Raw genomic sequence first — 20,724 nt, 5'->3', positions numbered from 1 at the left:
GATAGACATATCAGAATGGGAAAGAGACGTGGAATTAAAATGTGTGGCCACTGGGAGATCCTGCTTTCTCTGGTAAACAGAGCATAGGTATTCAGCGAAACGGTCTCCCAGTCTGCGTCGGGTCTCGCCAATATATAGAAGGCCGCATCGGGACCACCGCACGCAGTATATCACCCCAGCTGACTCACAGGTGAAGTGTCGCCTCACCTGGAAGGACTGTCTGGGGCCCTGACTTCTCTAACTTCCGTTAATGCCCCACCTCCCCCTCGTACCCCATCCATTATTGCCCATCCTCTGGGCTTCCCCCCTCCCCCTTTCTTTCTCCCTAGGCCTCCCGTCCCATGATCCTCTCATATCCCTTTAGCCAATTAACTGTCCAGCTCTTGGCTTCATCCCTTCCCCTCCTGTCTTCTCTTATCATTTTGGATCTCCCCCTCCCAACTCCCACTTCCAAATCTCTTACTAGCTCTTTTTTCAGTTAGTCCTGATGAAGGGTCTCGGCCCGAAACATCGACTGTACCTCTTCCTAGAGATGCTGCCTGGCCTGCTGCATTCACCAGCAACTTTTATGTGTGTTGCTTGAAATTCCAGCATCTGCAGGTTTCCTCTTGTTTGCCGCTGTGCAAAGTAAGGTTCCAACCTATAACCTGATTTCCTATTGATTAATTTTACCTTGACTCCCTGATGCTATGCTTTGTTGAAAGTTGCCTTTATGTCAAGGACAGATGCTCTTAACTTCTCAAGAATCAACCTACTTGTGCATATTCAGATTAAGGCTGTAATGAAATTAAGAGTCATCTGGACCCGGCAAAAACCAAACCAAGCAATGATGATTATAATAGTAAATAAGAAACAAGTACTGTATTGTCATTTATGTTTTCCATCACAGTGCATTGATTGTAGGCAACTGAGCAGTAATTAGTAGGATCGTATGTGGCATGCTTTTTATGGATAAAATACGTACAGAGTCTTTTGCGAGACTAGCTTACTGCTTTGATTGAGGTTGCATTTGGACAATTTGTTCATATGAGCCACATTATATTCTTCCGTGTTGCCTTGGTTGGCTTAAGTTTTATTTTAAATATATTGCTAAGAAACCACACTTCTGACTTGTGAACTGTTGGGTCACAAGCAGTTGTCCCATGAGGGAGGAACCCAGGGAGTTATCGCCCAGATAGCAACAGTTGTTAGCTGGGGAGGCTCTGTACTGTATCAGGAATGAGAAAATACAGAGGAAAGCTGTATGTTCAGATGAACTGCTGGTCACTGAAAAAAGGCCAATCTGCTAAATCTTTTGTTTCTGGCCAGTTCAATGTAGTGGTTTACTATAAGACTGATCTTGAAATATCTGAGGCATAATGTAGAAAAAAGTGATGTGGATGGCTAATTCTAAAAACTCTATTAAGTTGCTGAACAGTTTTGTAAGAAAGTAGTTCCGATCATACAATGAAGTGAAAAATATCCCATTTATAAAGAAAGGAGAATTGACACTTATTTGAAATGGCTTTTGCTGAGTTTTTAAAAAATATACAGCAAAGCTTATTCCATGGAGAGATTAAGATGATGTTGTACACCGTAAGTGAAAAAACTGAAATAGATTCCATTGATGACCAAACCAGTTTTGGAACTTGAGTCTGTATTTTTCAATATAGTAGTTTCTCGGAAATGGAGCTCACCACAGACAGAAACTCACATTGAAACTAATGAACCTGACAAACAAGCAATCAGTAACTGGTGGTAATTATAATCTGCATCACTAATGTAAAGAGGAATCACAAAATCATATTTTTATAGTCAAATTATTCTGTTTTGTAAGCAAAATTATAAAATATCAACAGGGTACAACTTAATCGAAATGAACAAATTTAGCAGCAGTTAGGACGTCCTAAGATGTGGTTAATACAGAAAGAAATAAAGTCAGAAATTCTCTGAATGACAATGGGCCTCAAAAAATTTAAACCTTCCAGTTTAATCTCCAGTTTCAAATGATCTTAACATCTTTCACATTATTTGTAATTTGTTCAGTTTGGCTTGTTGATTAAAGTTTTCATATTTGATTTGAAAACAAACTGCTGGAGTGACTTAGGGAGTCAGGCAGCATCTATGGAGAAATGTTTCATGTCAAGATCCTTCATCTGGACTGATCTTCTAGGCCACAGAAAAATTGATGGACAAATAATAAAATAGTACGAACAATTAGAATTGGGTTTTCACTAATGTTAGAATGAGAGATAGAACTATGCAGGTACTTTTGTTAAACGAGGCTATCAGAAATAAATATTCCAAATTATTATGGTATTCAACAACCTTGGTTCCTAAGGTCAAGACAAACTAGTTTCAAAAAGTAGAAATATATTGCTGACTTCTTCACTTAGTTTCTGAACTAAATGTTTCTGTTATCTGTTCTCATCCATCCCAAAGTAAACCTCGCTAAGCCTGTGGCAAGGACCCTCATGGGTCAGCTGATCCTAAAGACTAAAGTGTATTGATTTCATCCAGACTTTGTAGGCTGGATTTGATTCAAAACTGGTTTGGCTATAGAAGACAGAGAGTAGCAGTGAAGGGATGTTCCTTTGACTGGAGATTTACGACCAGTGGTGCTCCACAAGGATCAATGCTGGGATCCCAGTTGTTTGTGCTGATCAGTAAGTTTTCAGATGACACAAAACTTGGCACAATGTGAAAGGTCATCAAAAGATTCAGCGGGATATAAACCAATTCAGTGTGATTAAAGAAATGGCAGATGGAGTTTAACCTGGAAAAGTCTGAGGTATTGTCCTTTGTCCTTTTGGAAACCAAATGCATGAGGAAGCTATACAATAAATAACAGGAACCTTAGGAGCATTGATGCACTGAGGGATCTCAGGATGCAGATCCATAACTTCCTAAAAGTGGCAACAAAAGTAGATCAGGTGGTAAAGGCAGCTTATGGCACACGTGCCTTCATCAGTCAAGATGTTGAGTGTAAGAGTCAGGAAGTCATGTTGCAGATGTATGAAGTTTTGGTGTACTATCTAGTCACCACATTACAGGAAAGATATGGAAGCTTCAGGGAGTTTGCAGAAAAGGTTCATAGGATGTTGCCTGGATTATAGAGTATTAGCTGTAAGGAGAGTTTGGAGAAATTGTATTGTTTTCTCTGAGGCATCAAAGGTTGATGGGTGACCTGGCAAAACTATTTACAATTATGAGAAGCATAGAGAGGGTAGACAGTCAAGAGTGTTTTTCCACAGGGTGGAAATATCGAATACACAAGAGCATAGATTTAAGGTGAGAGGGGGAAGGTTAAAGGTGATTTATGCAGCAAGAATTTTTAACAGAGTGTGGTAGGAACCTGGAAAGTGCTACTGTGGGAATTGGTGAAAGCAGAAATGATAGCAATGTTTAGATAAACATGTGAACTGGCAGGGATTGGTGGTATATAGACCCCATGCAGAGAGATGTGATTAGTTTGCATGGACATCATGGTTATAAGGCAGAAGGCCAGCTCCTGAGTTGTACTTTTCCAAGTTCAAAGGTAAATGAATGATGATTCAGCACTCCTTGGAGAAGCAAGGAAAAATTGTCAATGTTGTTTTTCCCATGATAATTTCCAAAATTTCTTGCTGGGATATTCTTGAATGGCCAGGTTTGATTTCACTTTGATATTAACCAAGATTTGCTTGAATAATAGTCATTTGGTGAGGTAAATGCTAGGTAATGCCTTTAGCTAGTGGATAAAACATTCTTTTTAATTTTAATTTCTTCTGTTCCATCATTTATCTGAGGTATAGAAGCTGCTGGTGGCGGCCTATGCCCCAGATAAAATAAAAGGTGATACAAAAGTATTTCAATATAAAGAATGTATGTAGAACTTGAGCTGCTGGGTTACGACGGACTCAAAGACAGGCCATTTCAAAAGGCTGGAAGATCTTGATTCAATGACCTAGAAATAAACAATTTGAATCATGTTCTAATAGGGTGGTATTTTGTTCCACAGCAAGCATCTCGTCTCAGTGGAGAACTACATACATTCAGAGCTTTTTTAAAGTTCATCTCCACCACAGATTTCCTCCCTTTTCGAAGTTCAATGACCCACTTGGCGGCCACTTGATAACTCAGACTTTCTCATCCCTGTTTCTGTAGAAGCTTCCTCCCCACTCTGAAGGAGGGTGAAAAGCATTGATAGAAACAGAAAAATAAAGGACATAGAATAATAGTCCACAGATCACAAACAGGCCATTTGATTCTGTAGCCAACTTTGCTGACCATCCTTTCCACCCTCTTCATCTAACCCTACCAGTAAGCCTTGCTTTCCTTCTCCTGCATTGACCTGGAGCCTCCTCCCTCAAATGCAGCCAGACTGTTCATACCGGTAGCTAAATTCACAACCTTAGCATTCATGCACAAAGCTAATCCCCTCCTGAGCTCACCAACTGGACTAACAGATTGTCCAAACTTCCTAGTAATATCACTCCCCGAAGCCCACAATGGAAGTACACCCCCAACACATACATCCCCTGCACCTACACTTCCCCTACCTTATGCTGACGGTTCTTGTTTTGATGCTTGCTTGGTTCTGCATATTGTCAACTGATTCAGTGAAAAGAATACACTTGGATCTAATGTTACATTCACTGCAGGACAATCTATTACTATGAAATATTTGCAAGATTTCTGATGAAGCCAAACTAAGCGGGAGTCTGAATGGTGATGAGAAAACCAAGATGCTTCAAGGTTATGCAGACAGGTTAAACAAGCTGACAAAGAGATGAAAGTAGCAAGTGAAAAAATGTGAGGTTCTCCACTTTGGTAGCAAAAACAAATGCTAAGTTTCCTCCCTTTTTAAAGGGTGATAGATTCAAACACTTGGGTGTCCTTTACCCATGTTGCAAAAAGCTAATGTGCAGGTGTAGCACACAATTATAAAAACAAACAATATGTATGCCTTAATTGGTAGAGGATTTGAATGTAAAGCTAAAAATGTCTTACTACAATTATATATGGAGATTGCACCCGGAACAGTAAGTCCAACCAAGTTGCACTTGGTTGGACTTACTGTTCCAGGTGCAATCTCCATATAATTGCACTTGGTTGGTGCAACTGTAACGAAACCCAATTTCCCTCGGGATCAATAAAGTATGTTTACCTATCTATCTATCTACCTGTCTGTCTATCTAACATTGCTTATAGCTTTGGTCTCTACTTTAAAAAAATGGAATACCGTACTTGCTAAAGAGTGAGTGTAATAAAGATTCACCAGACTTGTTCCTCGGATGGTGGAGTGATTGAGTAGGCTAGACCTGCATTGTCAACAAGTGAAGGTGCCACATTTCACAATAAAGGGTAAACTATTTAGGCAGGGTGGGCACGTGGCCAAGTGGTTAAGGCATTGGACTAGCGATCTGAAGGTCGTGAGTTCGATCCCCAGCTGAGGCAGTGTGTTGTGTCCTTGAGCAAGGCACTTGACCACACAGTGCTCTGCAATGACACTGGTGCCAAGCTGTACCGGCCCTTGCCCTTCCCTTGGACAACATTGGTGACATGGAGAGGGGAGACTTGAAGCATGGGCAACTTCCGGTCTTCTATACAACTTTGCCCAGGCCTGCACCCTGGAGAGTGAAGACTTTCCAGGTACAGACCCATGGTCTCGCAAGACTAACGGAAGCTTTAAAAAATTTAGGTATGAAACAAGGAGAAATTTCTGTATTTAATAGATATCTAGATATTAAAGGAAGGAAAAGACATGGGAATCAAGTCAGGAATGTGATATTTAAGGTAGAAGATCAGACATGATTTTGTAAGGGGCAAATAAGCTCTATTTGCGTAGACTCTTTTGTTGTTATCTTGTAAAGGATCCCTTAATTTCAGAAACTTCTGGAAAAAACACGTCAGCTTTACCACATGATACTGATGCGGACTGCTGCAACAAGCAAATAGTGAGCAATTATTGTCAGATTGAAAAGAGAGAAGCAGAAAGAAAGAATGCAGTGACAGGACAAAATTTCTTAGGGCAGAGAGAAATGGAATAGCATCCATTTTGTGAATCAGAATCAGGTTTATTACACCGGCATGTGCGTGAAATTTGTTAACTTAGCAGCAGTAGTTCAATGCAATACATGAAAATATAGAAAGAAAAACATAAACAAGTAAATCAATTACAGTAAATATATATATTGAATAGAGTAAAATAGTGCAAAAACAAAAATAATATATATATTTTTAAAAGTGAGGTAGTGTTAAGGGGTTCACTGTCCATATTGGAATCATATGGCAGAGGTGACGCTATTCCTGAATCGTTGAGTGTGTACCTTTAGGCTTCTGTACCTTCTTCTTGACAGGAACAATGAGAAGAGGGCATGCCCTAGGTGATGGGATTCTTAATAATGGACATTGCCTTTCTGAGGCACCGCTCCTTGAAGATGTCTTGAGTATTACAGAAGCTAATACCCAAGATAGACCTGACTAATTTTACAACTTTCAGTGGCTTCTTTCAGCCCTGTGCAGTAGCACCCCCATACCAGAAAGTGATACAGCCTGTCAGAATGCTCTCCACGATACACCTATAGAAGTTATGAGTATTTTAGTTGACAAACCAAATCTCTTCAAACTGCTATTGAAACATGGCTGCTGTCTTGCTTTCTTTATGGCAGCATCGGTACTGTATGTTCGGACCAGGTTAGATTCTCGGAGATATTGACACCCAGGAACTTGGAATTGTTACTCTCTCCACCTCTGATTCCTCTATGAGGATTGGTTTGTGTTTCCTCGTCTTACCATTCCTGAAGTTCACAATCAGCTCTTTCATCTTTCTGACATTGAGTGCCAGGTTGTTGCTGTGACACCACTCCACTAGTTGGCATATCTCACTCCTTAACGCCATCTCATCTCCACCTGAGATTCTACCAACAATGGTTGTATCATCAGCAAATTTACAGATGGTATTTGAACTATGCCTAACCACACAGTCATGGGTATAGAGGGAGTAGAGCAATGGGCTAAGCACACACCTCTGAGGTGTGCCAGTGTTGACTGTAAGCGAGGAGGAGATATTATCACCAGTCTGCACAGATTGTGGTCTTCTGGTTAGGAAGTCAAGGAAAGACTGTTGGCCACTTACAGAAGTCTTTACAGTACAGTAGGACAGGCACTTTACGATGTCCCATTCTTGATTATAATTTCACAATAGCTTTGGTATAATGTTATTTCCCATTAACACTGGCAAGCACAGAGCTAGCAGGATCAACCCAGAGGTCACTGCACTTCATTACAGGAGTAGTCAGTGCTTTATATCCTCGGTCAGATCTGTGCCTGTTTTAAGGGATCGGGAGGTGCTGTTCTGCTGTACCCTGTGGCTCTTCCCTTACTGGACAAATTAACTCATTGGATCAAGTAGAGTATCATCACATTGTGGGTGCAGCACAGTAACGTAGCGGTTAGTGTAACGCTTTATAGTGCCAGTGACCTGGTTTCAATTCCCACCACTATCTACAAGGAGTGTGTACGTTCACCCCGTGATCACATGGGTTTCCACCAGGTGCTCCAGTTTCGTCCCATATTCCAAAGACGCATGGGTTAGTAGGCCAATTGGTCACATGGGTGTAATTGGGCAGTGGCAGTTTTGTTGGGCAGGAAGGGCTTGTTACTGCTGTATCTCTAAATAGATAAATTAATAAAATAATAAACACACCTAGTTTCTAAAAGTGATGGTTTGAATTGCCAAATATATCACAGAGTTGGAGAAAGAATTAGCATTTCCTTTCTGAATATTGCCAAAACTTCATAGCTAACGAAATACTCCTTGAACCACGGTCAGTGAAGTAATGAAGGAATCCGGACAAACAAGAGAAAATCTGTAGATGCTGGAAATCTAACCAACACACACAGAATGCTGGAGGAGCTCAGCAGGCCAGGCAGCATCTATGGAAGAGAGTACCATCGACGTTTTGGGCCCAGATCTTTCATGAGTCCTGATGAAGGCTCTCGGCCTGAAACATCGACTGTACTCTCTTCCATATATGCTGCCTGACCTGTTGAGTTTCTCCCAGCATTCTGCGTGGGTTGCAAGGAATCAGGACTCCCAGTTTCTGGGAATAGGTTTCTACAAAAAGCAACGTGATAGTCGTCAGAATATCTGTTTATTCAGTAACTTTGATTGAGTTAAATATTCATTGGGGCACAATAGTTAATTCTATAAAATAGTGTTTACCTAATTCTTTCTCCAACTCTGTTAACAGCTTGGGCTTCATTTGATATATCATCTGAAGGATGGCCCTTATAAAGTGCAGCCTTCTCTCAACGGCACTTCTCGCATTAGCCTACATTTTGTGCTCTGATCTTTTGAGACCACATGAGCACTAGTAGAAGCCGTGGGCCCCTGGAGAAAACAGTCTTCAGCATAAGTTTCTGGCTCACTGCCAGCCTCTTAGGTAGATAGAGATTTCTCAATTTCAATCTTCAATGGATGGAATAATTTCTCTGAAACAGTTTGACTTGTGCAGTTTTGAAATTGACCAATTATTTCTAAAACTGGATAATATCTACATGACGAAATCAGATAACTTTGCCAAACACCAAAAGTAAAATATCCACCACTTCATAGCAAAACAATCAGAACGGACATGAAGCAAAAGAACTTGATATTAGAAAGGTCATCAAATCTTTTTTTTAAATCGGTGTGGTGGGTTTTAAGGAGCAAGTTAAAGGAAGAGAGGAAAAAGTGAATAAATGTTCAATGGGTGTATTCCGGAGGATAGCGTAGCATGACTGCCAACGATCATTGCAGAAAGGTAGATGAAGAATGAGAGAGTTCTAATTTAGCCCTGGGCAAGATCAAGAGAATTTTAAATTTGAAATATTCAGGTGACTTGGAGGAACAACAGAACAATGTGGTAACCTATCATATTGTTACAGTAAAGAATACTGTCTCAGTTATTTTGGAGCTTAATTTTGTAAACTGTGACAAACATTTTACATGGTGTAGTTTTTTGGTGACAACAATTGTATAAATGAGTGTACCCACAACATAAAGGCTAATTGGAGCAATATCAGACATTACAGCATATGGGTGCACACACGATAGGAAAGACCAGTTAATTCAACAGGCCAGGAAGTACAGCAGTATGATGAAAAGCACTTTAATATCCCAGAATACTTTTTGCTCCTGACCCTTTTTGAAAAATGCAAAATGTAATCTGTTTTAAATTTTCCAAGATTATATCTGGCTTAGCAATCACCAATTTTACCATGATCAACTGATCAAACCAGGTGTTGAACCAAATATTATTAATATAATCATCACATTCACCAATCAGCTTTCAGTATTGAAAGGAAATGCAATTATGGTTACCTGTTGAAAACTATTGACTGTGTACAGAAGAATCATTATTGGAACATTACATATTGATTAGAAAAGTGGTTGATCAGCCTTTTTTGTTTTTAATTTGATAGATGCTGACAGTATGACCCTGAATGACCCTAAGCTATGTTACATTCTTGATGGAGTTCTCTTTGTGTATGGAATCATAATCACTGCTCTCTACCTTAAACTAAGGGTAAGTTATTTAAATATATGATATGTCAGCTTCCAAAGACCCACACAGAAAGAGGTTGGAGGCACTCCAATGGCATTGCGTTCCTTCCAAAATTTTGGATAAAGTAGGGTTTTATATTATAGGTATCAACCCAAAGTGGGCTGCAAGTATCATTCTGGAGAGGCAGAGATTTGGGGCAAGTTCCTCACTCATATAACACCACAATCCTTGACTAAAATTCCTCACTAACATCCACCACCTGTACAGATTAACCAAGTCCTACTGACAACAGGTGTCATTGGACAAACAACTCTAACTTTTAGTACAGGAAATTTCAGTGAGCCCCTATTGTACACAGACCTTGGTGATGAACATTTGGTTCTGGAGTGAGGCATTGTTGGGGTGGGGACAGAGCATGTATTAAGAAAGAGGAGACTAGAAAAGGGGGAATGAGGAGTGTAGTACAAGTTTGGTTGGTGGGTGGATGAACAATGCGTGGGAATGATGTAGACAAGAGGGTGTAATGAAGAATGGAAGTGGGGTTATGCAAATCTCAGGAGAGAGAGCATGCTGGAGTGTAAATTTAAATAATTAGTCCTTAGCCCCATATAATTTCCCTTACTTGCAATTTCTGTTATAGGACTTATTCAAGATAAATCAATGTTTGGAGATAACTTTTTAACATCACTGGTTACTTTTTTTGTTAGTGCATGATATTTTGTGAAAAACATTCACACAAATCGTTTGGTTATTTTGTTATCATTTTAACACCATATGAACATGAACTCAGCATATAAATTAGAGTACCTCTAGTAATCTAATTGAAATTCTCCAGGCACTATCTTTTGGAAATGTACAAGTGGCAGTTTCCTTCAACAATTTAGCCAAGATTGTTAATTCAAAAATGCAAAATCTCCAAACCGTGATTTGATTATAAAAATTTCAGCCAGATTTGTAGTAAGAAAATCTTTCTGTTCTAGACAATAGGTGCAGGAGTAGGCCATTTGGCCCTTTGAGCCAGCACCGCCATTCACTGTGATCATGGCTGATCATCCACAATCAGTATCCAGTTCCTGCCTTATCCCCATAACCTTTGATTCCACTATCTTTAAGAGCTCTATCCATCTCTTTCTTGAAAGCATCCAGAGACTTGGCTTCCACTGCCTTCTGGGGCAGAGCATTCCATATATCCACCACTCTCTGGGTGAAAAAGTTTTTCCTCAACTCCATTCTAAATGGCCTACCCCTTATTCTTAAACTGTGGCCTCTGGTTCTGGACTCACCTATCAGTGGGAACATGCTTCCTGCCTCCAGCGTGTCCAATTCCTTAATAATCTTATATGTTTCAATCAGATCCCCTCTCATCCTTCTAAATTCCAGAGTATACAAGCCCAGTCGCTCCAATCTTTCAACATATGACAGTCCCGCCATCCCGGGAATTAACCTTGTGAACCTACACTGCACTCCCTCAATAGCAAGAATGTCCTTCCTCAAATTTGGAGACCAAAACTGCACACAGTACTCCAGGTGTGGTCTCACCAGGGCCCTGTACAGCTGCAGAAGGACCTCTTTTCTCCTATACTCAATTCCCCTTGTTATGAAGGCCAGCATGCCATTAGCTTTCTTCACTGCCTGCTGTACCTGCATGCTTGCTTTCAGTGACTGATGTACAAGAACACTTAGATCTTGTTGTACTTCCCCTTTTCCTAACTTGACTCCACTTAGATAATAATCTGCCTTCCTGTTCTTACCACCAAAGTGGATAACCTCACATTTATCCACATTAAACTGCATCTGCCATGCATCCGTCCACTCACCCAGCCTGTCCAAGTCACGCTGCATTCTCCTCACATTTCACACTGCCATCCAGCTTTGTGTCATCTGAAAATTTGCTAATGTTACTTTTAATCCCTTCATCCAAATCATTAATGTATGTTGTAAACAGCTGTGGTCCCAGCTCTGAACACTGCGGTACCCCACTGGGACCTGTTAATCACTACTCTTTGTTTCCTGTCAGCCAGCCAATTTTCAATCCATGTCAGTGCTCTGCCCCCAACACCATGTGCCCTAATTTTGCCCACTAGTCTGCTATGTGGGACTTTATCAAAGGCTTTCTGAAAGTCCAGGTACACTACATCCACTGGCTCTCCCTTGTCCATTTTCATAGTTACATCCTCAAAAAATTCCAGAAGATTAGTCAAGCATGACTTCCCCTTCGTAAATCCATGCTGACTCAGACCGATCCCGTTACTGCTATCCAAATGTGTTGTAATTTCATCTTTCATAATTGACTCCAGCATCTTTCCCACCACTGATGTCAGGCTAACCGGTCTATAATTCCCTGTTTTCTCTCCCCCTCCTTTTTTGAAAACTGGGACAACATTAGCCACCCTCCAATCTACAGGAACTGATCCTGAATCTATAGAACATTGGAAAATGATTACCAATGCATCCATGATTTCTAAAGCCACCTCCTTAAGTACCCTGGGATGCAGACCATCAGGTCCCGGGGACTTATCAGCCTTCAGACCCAACAGTCTATCCAACACCATTTTCTGCCTAATATAAATCCTTCAGTTCATCCATTACCCTAGGTCCTTTGGCCACTATTATATCTGGGAGAATGTTTGTGTCTTCCCTAGTGAAGACAGATCCAAAGTACCTGTTCAACTCGTCTGCTACTTCCTTGTTCCCCATAATAATTTCACCCATTTCTGTCTTCAAGGGCCCAATTTTAGTCTTAACTATTTTTTTCCTTTTCACATACCTAAAGAAGCTTTTACTATCCTCCTTTATATTCTTGGCTAGTTTACCTTCGTACCTCCTTTTTTCTCCACGTATTGCCTTTTTAGTTATCTTCTGTTGCTCTTTAAAAGTTTCCCAATCCTTCGGCTTCCCGCTCATCTTTGCTATGTTATACTTCTCTTTTATTTTTATACTGTCCTTTACTTCCCTTGTCAGCCATGGCCTCCCCTTAGGATCTTTCTTCCTCTTTGGAATGAACTGATCCTGCACTTTCTGCATTATTCCCAGAAACACTTGCTATTGCTGTTCCACTGTCATCCCTGCTAGCATATTGTTCCATTGAACTTTGGCCAGCTCCCCCCTCATAGCACCATAGTTCCCTTTGTTCAAATGTAATACTGACACTTCCAATTTTCCCTTCCCCCTCTCAATTTGTAGATTAAAACTTATCATATTATGGTCACTACCTCCTAATGGCTCCTTTACCTTGAGGTCCCTGATCAAATCCGGTTCATTGCACAACATTAAATCTAGAATTTGCTTCTCTCTGGTAGGCTCCAGTACAAGCTGTTCTAAGAATCCATCTCGGAGGGGCTCCACAAACTCCCTTTCTTGGGGTCCAGTACCAACCTGATTCCTCCAGTCTACCTGCATGTTGAAATCCCCCATAACAACTGTAGCATTACATAGAAACATAGAAAATAGGTGCAGGAGTAGGCCATTCGGCCCTTCGAGCCTGCACCGCCATTTATTATGATCATGGCTGATCATCCAACTCAGAACCCAGCCTTCCCTCCATACCCCCTGACCCCTGTAGCCACAAGGGCCATATCTAACTTCCTTTTAAACATAGCTAATGAACTGGCCTCAACAGTTTGCTGTGGCAGAGAATTCCACAGATTCACTACTCTCTGTGTGAAGAAGTTTTTCCTAACCTCGGTCCTAAAAGGCTTCCCCTCTATCCTCAAACTGTGACCCCTCGTTCCAGACCTCCCCAACATCGGGAACAATCTTCCCGCATCTAGCCTGTCCAATCCCTTTAGGATCTTATACGTTTCAATCAGATCCCCCCTCAATCTTCTAAATTCCAACGAGTACAAGCCCAGTTCATCCAGTCTTTCTTCATATGAAAGACCTGCCATCCCAGGAATCAATCTGGTGAACCTTCTTTGTACTCCCTCTATGGCAAAGATGTCTTTCCTCAGATTAGGGGACCAAAACTGCACACAATACTCCAGGTGTGGTCTCACCAAGGCCTTGTACAACTGCAGTAGTACCTCCCTGCTCCTGTACTCGAATCCTCTCGCTATAAATGCCAGCATACCGTTCGCCTTTTTCACCGCCTGCTGTACCTGCATGCCCACTTTCAATGACTGGTGTATAATGACACCCAGGTCTCGTTGCACCTCCCCTTTTCCTAATCGGCCACCATTCAGATAATAATCTGTTTTCCTATTTTTGCCACCAAAGTGGATAACTTCACATTTATCCACATTAAATTGCATCTGCCATGAGTTTGCCCACTCACCCAACCTATCCAAGTCACCCTGCATCCTCTTAGCATCCTCCTCACTGCTAACACTGCCACCCAGCTTCGTGTCATCCGCAAACTTGGAGATGCTGCATTTAATTCCCTCATCCAAGTCATTAATATATATTGTAAACAACTGGGGTCCCAGCACTGAGCCTTGCGGTACCCCACTAGTCACCGCCTGCCATTCTGAAAAGGTCCCGTTTATTCCCACTCTTTGCTTCCTGTCTGCTAACCAATTCTCCACCCACACCAATACCTTACCCCCAATACCGTGTGCTTTAAGTTTGCACACTAATCTCCTGTGTGGGACCTTGTCAAAAGCCTTTTGAAAATCCAAATATACCACATCCACTGGTTCTCCCCTATCCACTCTACTAGTTACATCCTCAAAAAATTCTATGAGATTCGTCAGACATGATTTTCCTTTCACAAATCCATGCTGACTTTGTCCGATCATTTCACCGCTTTCCAAATGTGCTGTTATCACATCCTTGATAACTGACTCCAGCAGTTTCCCCACCACCGACGTTAGGCTAACCGGCCTATAATTCCCCGGTTTCTCTCTCCCTCCTTTTTTAAAAAGTGGGGTTACATTAGCCACCCTCCAATCCTCAGGAACTAGTCCAGAATCTAACGAGTTTTGAAAAATTATCACTAATGCATCCACTATTTCTTGGGCCACTTCCTTAAGCACTCTGGGATGCAGACCATCTGGCCCTGGGGATTTATCTGCCTTCAATCCCTTCAATTTACCTAACACCACTTCCCTACTAACATGTATTTCACTCAGTTCCTCCATCTCACTGGACCCTCTGTCCCTTACTACTTCTGGAAGATTATTTATGTCCTCCTTAGTGAAGACAGAACCAAAGTAATTGGTCTGCCATGTCCTTGCTCCCCATAATCAATTCACCTGTTTCTGTTTGCAGGGGACCTACATTTGTCTTTATCAGTCTTTTCCTTTTTACATATCTATAAAAGCTTTTACAGTCCGTTTTTATGTTCTCTGCCAGTTTTCTCTCATAATCTTTTTTCCCCTTCCTAATTAAGCCCTTTGTCCTCCTCTGCTGAACTCTGAATTTCTCCCAGTCCTCAGGTGAGCCACTTTCTCTGGCTAATTTGTATGCTACTTCTTTGGAATTGATACTATCCCTAATTTCTCTTGTCAGCCACGGGTGCACTACCTTCCTTGATTTATTCTTTTGCCAAACTGGGATGAACAATTGTTGTAGTTCATCCATGCAACCTTTAAATGCCTGCCATTGCATATCCACCGTCAATCCTTGAAGTGTCATTTGCCAGTCTATCTTAGCTAATTCACGTCTCATACCTTCAAAGTTACCCCTCTTTAAGTTCAGAACCTTTGTTTCTGAATTAACTACGTCACTCTCCATGTTAATGAAGAATTCCACCATATTATGGTCACTCTTACCCAAGGGGCCTCTCACGACAAGATCGCTAATTAACCCTTCCTCATTGCTCAAAACCCAGTCCAGAATAGCCTGCTCTCTAGTCGGTTCCTCGACATGTTGGTTCAAAAAACCATCCCGCATACATTCCAAGAAATCCTCTTCCTCAGCACCTTTACCAATTTGGTTCACCCAGTCTACATGTAGATTGAAGTCACCCATTATAACTGCTACATTATAACTGTTACCTTTGCTACATGCCAATTTTAACTCTTGATTCAACTTGCACCCTACATCCAGACTACTGTTTGGGGGCTTGTAGATAACTCCTATTAGGGTCTTTCTACCCTTAGAATTACTCAGTTCTATCCATACTGACTCTACATCTGCTGATTCTATGTCCCCCCCCTCGCAAGGGACTGAATATCATTCCTCACCAACAGAGCCACCCCACCCCCTCTGCCCATCAGTCTGTCCTTTTGATAGGATGTATACCTTGAATATTCATTTCCCAGGCCCTGTCCACTTGAAGCCATGTCTCTGTTATCCCCACAACATCGTACTTGCCAATTTCCAACTGTGTCTCAAGCTCATCTACTTTATTTCTTATACTTTGTGCAATCATATACTGTATAATACTTTTAATTCATTACTCCCCTCACCTTTCACATCAATTCCTATTTCACTTGGCCATACTGTATGATCCCTTCTTGAGCTTTGAAATATGAATATAATTTATAACCAAATTGTAAATATATTTATTTCAGGCATTAGGACTGATAGATTCAAGCAATTTTCATTTTGTTTTTAAAGCTGACCAAGGCAAAAGGCAAGTTGGAGGATGCTCCTGTGATCCAGCCAAATATGGAAAGCGCATATGAAGTATGTAACTACTTAGACTCTCCTATATTAGATGCATTTTGGTGGTTATTATGTTACAAGATTTATTTGCAGTCCAGTGTCACAGAAAAGACTGTTTAATCCCACTATTGAAGATCTTAAAGCTGGATGTGCTTTGAGCTCAGGAACCATTTTCAGGTTAGAGCAGAAATCCATGCTCCAGGGTTATTGATACCATGCACAAGTGATATGTACAAGAAAACAGCAGTTTGAGCTTGCATGGCAATAAAATGTGTTGGCTCACTTTAACAGGGAGTCAAGAAAATTCTGTAATAAGACAACATACATATTTTACCAACAAGTTCTCTTTGATGTCGATACTGGATCCTTCAGTTCAGCTTGTCAATAAGTTTGAATGGATTCTGTTAAAATGCAGTACTGTACCATATTGCATCCCTCTCACTCTTGCCACATTCTGCCTACTATGACCAGTGGTTCTGAATTCATTATTACCAGTAGGAGGAACTGTAGAATACGCTGAAGTTTAGCTGCCTCTAGCAATTGTTTCTATCTTAGGCTTGCTCCTTGACAGCATGCACATTGTTCTTTTAACTGATGGGTCAATAACAGACCATTCTCAGTGAAGACTGGTGTTATAGCTGCAAAACATGACAGCTATTAGCACACCTGTCACTCTACTCAGTTGCTAGATGTGGATTCCAGTAAAGGAGCCCATTGTTACACTGGGGAATTCATCTCTGTGAGCCTATACCAGCCAATCTAATTGCAAGATTGGAATATCAACATGAATGGGAATTTCTGAATAGAAGGTAAAAGGTAAATCCAATTATTTACTTTGTACTTGCAATATTTTAATGTTTTATTTATTGCTTTGCTGGTTAAGATTATAAAAACGAATAAATAAGATTGATTAACGAAAACAAGCCTATGAATCAAGTATTGAACCACTGGATTTTCTCAAGGGAGATAAAATCTGCAGTTGCTGGAAATCCAAGCAACACACACCCTGATGAAGAATGGTCAACGGTACTCTTTTCCATAGATGCTGCCTGGCTTGCTGTGTGTGTTGCCCAGGTTTTCTCAAAGATTGGATTGCATGTTATTAGTATTTCATTGCATACTTTGGTGAAATATTATGTTAATTACAATAAGAATAATATAAGAATTTTTTTACAGCGCTTGCAAAAGAAGAATCAGGACGCCTATTCAGACCTTAGGTTCAAACGACAGCATGATGCAGAGGGCGGAAGTGGACCAAAGCGGGTATTTTGTTTTCCCATTTTTTCCATGGAGGAGGAACCCATTCCAGACAGACATAAAAAAACCAGTCTACACCAGAAATGCAATCAGCAGAGGACTGGGGGTGGGGGGAGATCTGGGTGGATCAAAGAGGCTCTAAGCAAAAGAACTGGGATGTACCCATAGGTAAGGAGCCAAAGGCAGTAGTGAAGGAGTTCATCAAATCAAGCTGGCAGTCACTGAGGTGTGGGTGAAGATGATTGAAACAGAGGAAAGAATTTAGAATATAGGAGGGGGAGGTCTGTTGGGATGATGAAGATAGGGAATAATAAGTGAAGAGGATATTAAACTCACATGATAGAGCTGTTGAAACTCAACATCTGTTGTGTAGTTAGAATGAAGAAAGTCATTGAAATGCTAACTTTTCCTTTTTCCATGCTTCCCAATCTGCTATTTCCTGCATCTACAGTATTTACTTTGATAAGGATATTTCTGATCTCTTTTGGAAGTGAGATGAAATACAAAATAGAGAAGTTTCTTACTAAGCTCCTCCAGCATTTTGTGTGCATTGCTAAAAGTGTGCATGATTTCGCATGAGACCATACCTAGTGTACTGTAAAAGGAAAATGTTGTAGATATGGTGAGTGTTTCCTCATGCCTTAGAGGCACTGTGGGTTACTAGATTGTTTCTGGGTATGGAGAAGTTACGTTATGAGTGAAGACAGATTAAGTTCATATTTTCTGGAGTTTGTAAGAATTACAGAAGTATCACTGATTCTGAAGAACCTCAATGACAAAGGAGCTGAGAGTATGTTTCCATTACTGGGGAGCTTTGTTTTGGAGGAAGCAGTCACTCATATAGAGTGAGGTAAGAAATTTCTTTGGAATCCCAAACAGTAGAGCTCTGTGGACATGAAATTAAGTACAGAGGTTTAAACTCAATGAGTACATATATCAGCCATATCAAGGACCTACAGATTACATTCTATTATATGCTGACAAACAATGCTGTATGGTGACTTTACTTTCATCAGGTAGTCCTAAAGTTACAGTCATGTCTGAACTTGTGTCGGGCCTGCATGCTGTTTGAACTATTTGGAGGGTTCCTCCCAGTGGTGACTTACAGAAACTGCCAGAATCTTTATCAGTGAGGTCAATACTCTCCACTGCAACCTGCCTCTTATGTCTGTAGATGATTATTGGCAACACTAAGCACACAGAATTTCAAACTTGCTTTTGTGAGTTATCTTTCACATATCTTCCGTGGCATTATTTGAAAAGCAGTTTTAAACTTAATGTGCAAATCTGAGGTCTTAGGACCATGAAAGACCCATTAAATGGAATTAACCAACTGAAAAGGCCAATCAGGCAGTTGTTCACCTAAGGAAATAGTTTTGATCACACAGGCCTATCTAATTTTGCTGGTACAAGGTCTTTAATTAATAAAACAGTGTGGTTTTCTACACCAATTCTCATTTTTCTCTCTTTTAGAATGAAAGAAGTAATGCTGCAGCTACTAGTGACACCTATTCTGTAAGTAATGTATGACGTCTGACCTTAGTTTTGTTTTAAAATCAAAACCCTTTTGCTATTAATATTGTTTGATGGGAGGGGTCACTTCAAGTTTGTGCCAGGTGGATCATGTGCAGTAAAAGTTGATGAACTTGTTTTCTTCTGAGTAGCAGCTGAATCCACCAGCTGGGGATGGATTAAACACCTGATTCCTAGCTATGTGGAATTCGACTATGTGTTGCAATGTAGAATCTATTTCCTGCTACAAAGTCCCCAGCAGATGTGGGTAGAACATCTAAATTGGGAAACTTGCCTGCAGTATTTTCCAGTGATGACTGGAAAATCTGGAAATTATTATTTTCTTAGGTAGTTCCTCTGTGTAAAAGCCAACTTTCTTCCACTCCAGTTATGAGATGACTGATAAAGTTAATGTGAGATCCATAGTGGAGCAGGTGTGTGATGGTAACAAGGGAGAAGGTGCAATACTTCCCATGTTTTTCCTGGGCTTCCATATGCTCCAGACTCAGTCTCAAGGCTCTCAGTACCATGGTGGCTGTTTTTTCTTCATTTGGGTTAGTCATTGACTAGGGATCACCAAGAATAGGTGCTTCATTTTTTCAAGGCCTTGAAGCATTTCTGTCCTCCTGCTAATCTGTTGTTGTGATGGAGCTCACTGTGCTTAGTTCAGGACTCTAGCGTAGGAAAGGTGAATGACATCCAGCTGAGTGTAATTAAAGCTCAAATCTGGGGATGTTGCTTCACTCATCCTGACAGTATAACTACACAGGTATTCGTGAAAAAACGCTACTATATGATAGACCAGAAACATTCATGATTTTCCATTACTTTTCCCTCAGACAGCCAAATTGTGTGCTAATACAATGGGGAAAAATTTTTTATCGCCCTCAGTGAGAAGATATTCTTGACAGCAAAATAGTGGTCCATATTTACCAAGGTTTGGACCCTTAATAATATGGGGGTGGAGTGTGGGTGGAATGAAGGCTATTACCTTTGCAGATCCATCAGTTCACAAGTGTACTTTGAGTTGCTCTCCAATTGTATGCATGTGCAAGCATCATCTTGGTTCTGCACTGTGTGACTGAGCTCATTGTCATCAAGGTTTTGCTGTGAAGATAAAGTAGGTTGAACAGTTTCTACACGTGCTGTGGATCAGCTCTACTTTAGAGGAAGCTGGTTGTGGAGGTATTGTGTAGTTTTGTGGTGAGATATATTGATGATAAATGCCCGAGTGAAGAATATGACCTTCCTTGAGCCCTAGTGAGCTTATAGTTTTGTTTGAGGTTTGAGGACAACCAAATTGGATACTTTAACTGTCAATAAAAAAGGTCACAGGCCTTTGTGAATTAAAAAGGGTACATTCGTTGTCGATGCTGCTCTCTTTTTCTTGATATTGCAAATATCGCGTGCATTGTGCGTTGAGATAGATAGTATTCACAGCAATTTGGGGAGATACTCTTCTGCACTGGAAAAAAGTGGTCAATTGTATGATGGTCAGACTCTTGTGGATGAAAAAGAAAACTCGTCAGGGAGTGAATTACAGGGAGACCAGATGAGTTTGTCTGTTCCTTTTGCCCTACAGAGCTTTCAGCTACTAGGAGACTGGTAGAATTTGTTAATCAATTGTACTCCCCACCACAAAACATATTTTTAAGAAAACTATTATGGTATGAACTCTAATATTATAATTTATCAATATGATGAGATTCCAGGTTTTAGTCCATCAGCATATCAGAATGCATTGCTTTTTTTTTTATAAGCATTACACTTGAGAAAAATACTAAGCAGGAAGGATTAAATTTTGCAGAACAAACACGCTTATGCTTCTTGTTCATTTCACTTGAAGTTTGGTTACAGAACAGCTTTGATAGGTAAATTCATTTGTAACTCAGAT

At 40.6% G+C, this 20,724-nt stretch overlaps 1 protein-coding gene across 3 annotated transcripts in view; it reads left to right on the top strand.

The window, feature by feature from the left end:
• cd247 (CD247 molecule) overlaps positions 1–20,724 on the top strand; it is a 123,863-nt gene that overhangs the window by 82,080 nt on the left and 21,059 nt on the right. For all 3 annotated transcript variants that reach the window (XM_063050625.1, XM_063050627.1, XM_063050626.1), the window contains exons 2-5: positions 9,430–9,533; positions 16,014–16,082; positions 17,238–17,324; positions 18,792–18,833. In XM_063050625.1, coding sequence (XP_062906695.1) covers positions 9,430–9,533; positions 16,014–16,082; positions 17,238–17,324; positions 18,792–18,833 — 302 coding nt within the window. The remainder of the gene's footprint in view (positions 1–9,429; positions 9,534–16,013; positions 16,083–17,237; positions 17,325–18,791; positions 18,834–20,724) is intronic.

The sequence above is a fragment of the Mobula hypostoma genome, chromosome 6 (genome assembly GCF_963921235.1).
Source record: "Mobula hypostoma chromosome 6, sMobHyp1.1, whole genome shotgun sequence".
NCBI lineage: Eukaryota > Metazoa > Chordata > Chondrichthyes > Myliobatiformes > Myliobatidae > Mobula > Mobula hypostoma.
This window is presented reverse-complemented; position numbering and strand designations above follow the sequence as displayed.